This window comes from Trichechus manatus, unplaced genomic scaffold (assembly GCF_000243295.1).
Source record: "Trichechus manatus latirostris isolate Lorelei unplaced genomic scaffold, TriManLat1.0 scaffold00328, whole genome shotgun sequence".
In the NCBI taxonomy this organism is placed as follows: Eukaryota; Metazoa; Chordata; class Mammalia; order Sirenia; family Trichechidae; genus Trichechus; species Trichechus manatus.
In genome coordinates, this window is record NW_004444264.1 from 621,351 (window position 1) to 630,017 (window position 8,667).

General features: G+C 41.6%; 1 protein-coding gene across 5 annotated transcripts in view; it reads left to right on the plus strand.

The window, feature by feature from the left end:
* Nucleotides 1–8,667, plus strand: part of LMO3 (LIM domain only 3) — a 61,922-nt gene that overhangs the window by 801 nt on the left and 52,454 nt on the right. The window contains exons 1-3 of one of the 5 annotated variants that reach the window (XM_004390812.1): nucleotides 868–916; nucleotides 1,532–1,598; nucleotides 6,746–6,959. In XM_004390812.1, the coding sequence (XP_004390869.1) occupies nucleotides 6,754–6,959 (206 nt within the window). In that variant the 5' untranslated portion in view covers nucleotides 868–916; nucleotides 1,532–1,598; nucleotides 6,746–6,753. Of the gene's footprint in view, nucleotides 1–867; nucleotides 917–1,531; nucleotides 1,599–1,696; nucleotides 1,895–2,265; nucleotides 2,786–6,745; nucleotides 6,960–8,667 lie in introns of those variants that run through there. The other 4 variants (XM_004390813.2, XM_004390815.2, XM_004390810.1 and 1 more) reach the window with 4 other exon arrangements.

The window sequence follows — 8,667 nt, forward strand, 5'->3', positions numbered from 1 at the left end:
CTCTTTCTTTGCTCTTAGACTATTTCAGCCAGGGTCATTCAAATTTGGACTATTTTTTAAGCTTGACCTTTGACATGGCTTTGTAAAAGGTGGTGAGGATGTCATAATAGCTGCCAAAAAGAGAAGATAACTTTGAAGTCTGAAAACTTAGAAAAATGATAGGATGTATGAAAGCTACCAGTAGCTTTGATAGATGGAAAGTAGAGAGAAGAAGAGGTTGGGGAGAAAAAGACCTATTTAAAAAAATAATAATAATAATCTGACAAGGCCTCAAAAACAAGCCTATGGAGACAGGGCAGGGGTGCCTCCGGCCAGGCGTGGAGACCCTCTGGTTCTTTGCTCAAGTTAGTGGTGTGCTCTTGAGTGTTTTTCCTTTGAGTGTGTGAGTTTTAAATTGTAAGGAATTCAAGCAATTGCAGGAGTGTTTCAGTGGAGGGAGAGGGGTTCAGCATTGGTTAATGGGGGGCAAGTTCACAGTTTGGCTCTAGGGCCATTAAAGAAGGAAGAGGAGTGTGTCATCAGCTGGACTGGCCATGTGTGACAGACCTGCGGAGCAGCGACTTTAGAGAGTTCCTGAATGGAAGTCAGAGACCTGGCCATTGCAAGCCACCCTCCACCTCCAAGATATTTCTTAAAGGGGAGGGCTGGGTGCTTTTCCAGCGTATTCTGGAAGCAGTTTGATTCTCTTGCTTTTATTTTCATTTCCACAATTGGTAGCTTAAAAGATGGCTTTGGGCGACAGTTTGCTTTAAATGTGGCCACCTATTCCAAAGTGCCTGATTATTTTAGGAACCCTACCCTTTTTCTCCGGAGCTCTTTTGCAGGAGTTGTTTTGGATGGGTCCGGGAGGTAGGGTCCTTCTTCAGCCGACTCCTGCAGAGGTCACTTTTTGTGCGCGGGGTCGTCCCCAGCGTTTGTGAGGAGCATATGCATGTGGTTGTGCTGACTGCACTCGCAGGCTTGTAAATTTTCACCCTGGGAAATTAGCAACAAAGCCCAATCTGTCTCGTGGCTGCTTTGCACTTTCCGAGGGCGGATGTACTTGACTGAGCTGCAGAACGGGCACAAGAGAGCAAGCGAGAGAGCCGGCGAGAGAGGGAGGGAGAAAAGCGAAGGAGGGAAAGAGGGAGGGGTGGGGGTGAGAGGTAAATAGTCTTAAATCGGAAGGAAGCTGCTTCTCTGTGGGCTTGACAAGCGCTGTCCGGGCTCTGGCGGCTCAGTAATAACCGAGTGACCTTTTCTTTGGCTGTATTATGCCTGGCTGGTAAGGGATTGCATTTTGCAGCTGAGAGCCGGGGCTTCCTTCAGCTCGGCTCCGCGCACGCTGCTGGGGTAAGTTGTCTTGAGCCAGGACGGAGAGACAGCCTCGGACTGCAGTTGTCTAAAAGGAGGACACCTGTGGCTCAGATGCGGCCAACACCGTTACTTGGCAGATCCTCGAGGACCTCATTATTTTAAACTTAAAAAAATAGCGATTCCTTGCCCCCCCCCCGTTTTTTTCAAACAATGCTTCTTTTTGACCTTTCCCAAGGAGAAGCGCTACAAAGCAGCCACTGTGCTTACTGAACGGCCTGCCCCTGTATCGCTTAACTGAGAAGGTAAGTGCAGCAACTGCGAACACACGCGTCGGCTTATTTGTGGTGTGTGTGTCTGCGGGTGCGCGCGTGCGTGTGCGGATGTGGGTCTTCTTTTTCTCCCCCAGCCTCTCCTAATGAGGCATAAACTGAGCTGCAACCCAGCTCCGCACTGCAACTTTCGCTCGGGCTGCAGCTCTGCTGAGACGATTTTGTTTAAATCATGTGAGGCTTCATTATTTTTATGATGAGACATGAAATAGATGCGGGCGGAAGATATTGATGGAAGGAGAGAGCGGCTGCAGCGCGGAACGTCTCAAGTATGACTCGAGTGGATAATAGTCAAAGTTCACGAGAACTGCAGCATTTCCACACCCCTGGCTCCCGGGGAGAGAGGGGCAGGCGAGTTCGGAATCGGGAAATGTTCGCTCCTGGCCCGCCCGGAGGAAGGGAGTTCAGTCCACGGTGGGTTCCCGGACCCTGCTCCCCCCGCCCCTTTACTTGCTGGGATTCATGACCACCACCCCCAAAAGAGTTTAAATTACGGTCTTTTGGTTCTTGTGGACACTGCCGCCGCCCCCACACAGCCAGAATGACAAAATGTTGCTTCTAAAAGATGAAAAAGTGGCTATGTTTGGGGGTTGTGGGAGAAGTGCCCCAAAAGAAAGAGGCTCAGTGGATCGAGGTGCTTATGTCCTTATAGGCTGAGATTCAAACTGATGCAGCACATTTTAACGGGGACTACCCAGCTTGCTGTTAGGAAATACAAGTCAGATTTATGATCTTTTTCATATTGAACATGATATGCTATGCCAACGCTGCATGTGACAGTTTAATCAAATCCATTTGTTACCACGAAGCTAAAAGGGGCCACTGGGATTTTAGGATTACGGGCAGAGTTAGGGAAGCATGTGGCTTTGTCGTTCGCCGTCATTTTGCACACTGCCACCCTGTGAGGGGCTCCGTGTGTGCGCCGTTTCTCTTCTGGCCGTCCTCATCCCTTCCCCCACCCTCCGCCGCCACTCCGACCCGCTCCCAAAGTGGCTACACAATAGTAGGTCCTCGGCGGTGTAGACTGCACCAGGTCCACACGTGAGCCAAATCAAGGAGACCCTCTTCCACTTCTACCTTTGGGCTTGGTGCTCAATGAGAAGCTGCTGCAACTCAGGCACGCCTAAGTCAAGTCATGCAGAAAAAGGAGAAAAGTTTTGGTAAGGTTACAATCTATCATAGATGCACTTTGCCGGCGCTCGGCGCTTTCAGCTGTTCAAAAGCCTTCCTGCTCTTCCGCTGCTTTTGTGTCTTTCTAAAACATCCGAAATATTATCGTTGTAACTGCTTTGAAAGACTGCTGCTTAAACCAATTAATCTTGCTAGGTGCAATAAATACGGCTACATTCTTTGCAAATCATCCCTGTGTGGCTGCAAAGACAGCTACAAAAGGCTGGAACATAAACTCCGCAAGGGATTCTTTGTTAGAGTGTATGTATGTTTCTTTCTTTTTTTTTTTTTTTTATTTTGCATGTGAGCTGCATCAAAATTGGACTCAGTCTTGCAAATCTCTTGTTGGCCTTTGCCAAGCACTAGCACTTTGCTGCCATGGTAACTGTAATTAAACTGATAAGAGTGGAAAAATGTCAGTATCTCTGAGCCTTGCAGCTGCATTGGAGAAAAAGGGAATCAAATTGGTTCCCAGCTCCATTGCTCAAAAAAAAAAGGAGGGGGGAGTGGAAGGTGGATGGGGAGGGGGGTTGGGAGTCGAAGGGGCAGAACAGAGTTAAGCAGCTCCAGTGCCTGAGATCTGGGGACATCTATTTGCATTGTTGTCCCTTAGGGGGCTGCTGCCTGTAGGGATGCTCTGGGCCAGTGAACAGAGAGAAACAAGCTTTTAGGCCCAATCCAGTTTTCCAATAGGGGCTGGGGGTTGGGGAGAGGATGAAGATGGACAGGAGGAGAGAAAATCTTTTGTTTGGTACCTCTTGGCAATCGAACGGCCCTGTTGGCCAAATTCTTTTAATCTGTGTCACTGCTCCGAACTGCAGGACCTGCATTCCCATTTTAGCATCTTCCTGAGGCACCTCATCTCTGCCAACCCCCTTTATGTATCCTCTCTTCCTGTTCCTTCTCCCAAATTGTTCTCTGTGCATCTTCCAAGGGGGACAAAATGTTTTCCATTCATTATGTGTAGTTAGCCCCACAATATAAAAGACTGTTTCTAAGTGCTGCAAATCTTTTACTATTATTATTATTTTAAAATCTGGTGTGTTGTGGAGTTGTGGTTACTTTGTTGTGTTAACTACTGAAGCTGAGACTGTGTGGATGAATGGCCCAGAACAAGGGAACAGAATGGAGGCAATCAACCGTTAGGCCGCCTCACAATGCAATCCAGGCAATTAAAAGCTCACCAGAGTTTAAATGAAATGGTTCTACTTATTTCTGCACACCACACTGCACAGGCTATTATTTATGTCTTTTTTTTTAATTACGATTTCCCTTAAACTGTCAAATAACAGAATGGCAGGGTCTCAAAGGCAATAAGAATTTCCCTCAGAACAATTTACATGCCAATCTAAAACTAGTTATGAGTCCGAATGTGTTATGAGCAACTTGTGAAATGTTTCTCAGCTTACGAACACGTAACTCTACCCAGACGTGTTCTTCTGGATGGCAAGGGGAGGCCACTGGCTGCTTTATGCCTTTTAGGTACATGGCAATGTGCTGACTACAAAATAGTTCTTTTTCTACAACTGTTAACTTGAATAACATTTCAAAGGTTCCATTTTTGAGAGGAATATGATGTTCTTTAAAATAAATTACAGGGATTAAATGTAAAATATCAAACTTCTTTTATGCCTAGGGCCGAACAGAATGTAAGAGTTTCAAATATTAATTGGCCTCTGAGTGTTAAATTAAAATGTCAACACAACAAAAACATTTTGTGAAGACAAGCAGGATTGTGTGACTTGTGCCAAATGCTGGAATCTGCTGTCCTGGTAGCAAAGCATTTTCAGTAAAGATAGATGACCTTCTGCGCTTCATGGTAGTAGTACTACTATGGGAAATGTAGCTTAGCTGCTTCGAGGAAGGATTTATTTATTCTTATCTTTGAGCTATAGGATTTAAAGGTCTTTATAAATTAGAGAAATAAAATGGCTAATGTTAATATATCTCTGGATGTTTATATTAACACAATCCAGAATGTTGTTTAGTAAATCAAAATGTTCCTTCTCCCCCCAGGTAGATGGTTAAGAGGCACTTGGGTATGTTCTGCCCTGTAATTAATGGGATTCATTCCTTGTGGAACCTTGCTAGAAGTGGCTAACCAGTTCTGATCAAAGAAACTTCATTTATTAGAAGTTCTAGAGAGTGTGATTTAACAGAGCTATCAAGGGTTATGATTAATCTACACTAGACCCTTAGCTCCTTCAAAGAAAGGGAACAGAAAGCAAGCTATAGGAATACCACCTGCTCTTCTGTACAAATCGAGCTGCTGGTCTGCAGCTCGGGCAACTGCGGCTAGGCGTATCATGCAGAAAGAACAGCCACGCCACTTTCTCCCCTGCCATTCCTACTCCAGCACTGTGCCAGACAAGTTATTTTCTAAGGAAAGTTCAGCACCATAACAATATCATGTGCAATTCATGTATTATTTGGAACTAGAAAAGTTATTCAGCTGTGTGGGAGAGTACCTTGATGTCTCTTATCTGTATGATTTTTTTTTAAAAAGGTTGTTGAAGGTAATGAGGATAGAGCATTCATCATCAGGCATCAGAGGAAACTAAAGAAGGTTTAGGTATTATGGAGAAGGGAAATACAAGTGTTTATAGCTTGGCGTTTCCTTTCTTGGAACTGTTTCAAATGCATGCACATTTGGTGTTTTGTGTCCTTCTACATCCAAGTTGAAAACTTTATGCCTAGGAGAGGAAGCATAATGTAGCAGAGGGGTCTCTGGGCTTAAGAAGGCCACCTGGTCCCAAGTCCCATCGTTTAGCTTTGAGCAAGTCCCTTAACCTCTCTTGGGTCTCTATATCATATTTGTAGAGTGAGGGAATTTGGAAGAGATGATGTGTTTGGTATTTTAATAATGCCTAAAATAAATTATTTGATAAGTATGAAGTTTAAGAGTTACCCCTGCATTTTTCAAGGCTGAGTGTTTGACACTTAGGAAATAAGAAGCTCAGAGGGTAATATCCTTTCATTGAAAGGATTTCAGTCAAGTTGTAAGACCAATAGAATCCAGCTAGACCCGCTTATTTGTGATGGCGATAATCTCTAAAATGATATAAATGTCCTTATGTCTAGTATAGTATGTATATAATGTGTGTATATATTTGTGTATGTTTGTATATTTTATGTTTACATATTTGGACTTTGCCCTCTGTTTCTTTCCCCTATAAAAATAAAGAACTGTGTATTTATGGTAATAAATTATATAATCTCGTACTTCCGTTTTATATAAAAGCGTATAGTATACAGTTAGCTAATATGTCATTAATACAGGCACTAACTGATATCTATGAGTATAAATACATTTTTTAAATTTTACCATAATGAATGTTTTGAAATATTAAGGACTTAGAAGGAAACGTTAGATTGCAAACAAGTAAAATAGGATGGTGAGTTTTTCAGGTGACTACTCTGTGTACTTAACTCTAAACATTTCTGCTGCTAAGTTCGAATAGCACAGTCCCATTTAGGGTGTGCTCGTCCTCCACCCTCAAACACATACTAAGCGAAATTTTTAACCAGTTAAAACAAACTCATTTTTGACTCCTAGAAATTGTGTGTGGATTAGTTTATTAAGTAGCTTTCTTTTGAAATTGTTAGCCATTTGCTCACATGTTCTCTCTAAAAGAAACATTGTATATGGGAAGTAGGAATACTATAAAATTATTAAAAATATTTAACTCCATGTTTATCATGCTAGCTTACTGGGTACAGCATGAATTCATTATTTTTAGCAGTTTACACTCGTGACATTTGTAAATGATTTAATAAGGACTTTATAAAGTTTTGAGGCTCTTTGTTTCCAAAACTGAGTTTGATAGCAGTACGGCCCTAAAAAAAGAAAAACTAATACTCTTAGAAAAGGCAATATTAAATATTTAGCTTGTTGGCAGTCTTTTGACGTCTTTTTTATTGTCTCGCTTTTTGCTTTTGTCTTCTTTTAGGTATACAAATGCTCTCAGTCCAGCCAGACACCAAGCCGAAAGGTTGTGCTGGCTGCAACCGAAAGATCAAGGACCGCTATCTTCTAAAGGCGTTGGACAAATACTGGCATGAAGACTGTCTGAAGTGTGCATGCTGTGACTGTCGTTTGGGAGAGGTGGGCTCCACCCTGTACACTAAAGCTAATCTTATCCTTTGTCGCAGAGACTATCTGAGGTAGGAATTATCCTTGCACACCAGTGATGACTGGATGCCTTTTAAAATACTTTTGTAAGTGTATTTTTTGTTTGGTTTATTTCTTTACTACCAGCTATTTTCCTGAAACATGTTGACCTGTCAGCCTTCAGAATGCTGTCCGGTGTGTGTTACTCAAATTACTACTTAAGCAATGGCCAACAAAACACTATATCCAAAGTGTTTCAGTTTGGTGTACCTGGATGTTGTATTTAGGAATAAGTTGTTCTACTGCCTGTATTGAAACTGCCAGTTAATGTCAAGGATGTATTTGATAGAAATCAGCATACCAGTTTTTTAGTAGATCATAAGAGGCAAGGTGGGCTGAGCATAATACAAAGAAATGGGTCAGCTGCTTGGCTAAACAGTTTATAATCTTTATTTTTATAACTTCCAATTTTACTCAGATACCACAGGAAATAGTTGAACTACTGCTTTTTAGTTGGACCTGAATTTAGTCCTCTAAAGTTAATCAGTTATCTTTTCTGATTCAGATTTGTCAGAGAAAGTTTGCTTTTCAATTCTTTACTGGTATTTACTAGTATACTTATTGTACAGTTTCGAAAATGTTCCCCAAGTGTGAATGAATCTCCCCCTTGTGACATTTCAAATGGCCGTCACTAAGACGCTGAACAAACTCAACTTACCAGTAGCTTTATGGAAAATAACAAAGACCACCATCATCACTGGGAAACGTTAGCCAATTTCCGATATGTAAATGGCTAAACGGTTTCAGAACACGGCAGGTGTTATCAGTTTTAAAGCCACAAAGTGAGATAAAGCATCAGAGAACTAACTCCTATCTTCTCATGTTAGCCAGCATTTAGTACTCAACACATAAACTTCTCTTTAGGAAAAATCATTTTGTTTTTTAAGGAACTTTGAGACTTGATTCAGCTGCAAATTGCATTATTAATAAAGCAGGACCTATCAAATTAGAGAAATGATATATGGCATCATTTAGATTTCCATTATTTGACACAATTAATCATTTTTCTAGTCTGACATTAAGCGGTTTATTTTAAAACTTTCTGCCTATAATACAAAATTTATCAATTAGCAGTGACTCCTTAACCATCTTGGTCATTCACTTTGAAGGGGTTTTCAAGGGAATTTGATGCTTTTCAGTATGTAATTCAGTTATTTGCAGTCAGATTCAATGTTTATATACAAAAATATATTATTTGATTAATGGTAGTTAGGACGGTGAATTAAATATTTTTATTAGATGCTGCTGTGTGCCCCTCTTAGGACTGCCTCATCTGGCAGCCTCCTCACTAACTCTGACCACTTGTTACTACCTCTCTGTGCTCCAGGTGCACAAAACACATACAAGGTGCCAACAGTAGGGAGTGATTCTACAGCCAGGATTTCCCTCACTGTGGTGGCACAACTAATCAGAATTAACATATTGCATGGACTCTTTTAGAACTTTCTAGTCTTAACTATTCTCTTTGAAATAAAAATTTCTCCTCTGTTCATTGAGTTAGAGCCTCGTTCCACATAAACCGTTTGTATTTGCTGTTAGTAATTTCACATTGCTTACCTAGTTTTGCTTTATCTGCACTAACCAGTAAATCACAGCTTTTTGACTCCTTTTTAACTTTTACATTTGTTCACAATTTCAGTGTTTCAAGTGGGTTTATGTTAGAGCAATTCCAATCAAAGATTTTATATAGTCTGGGCAAGA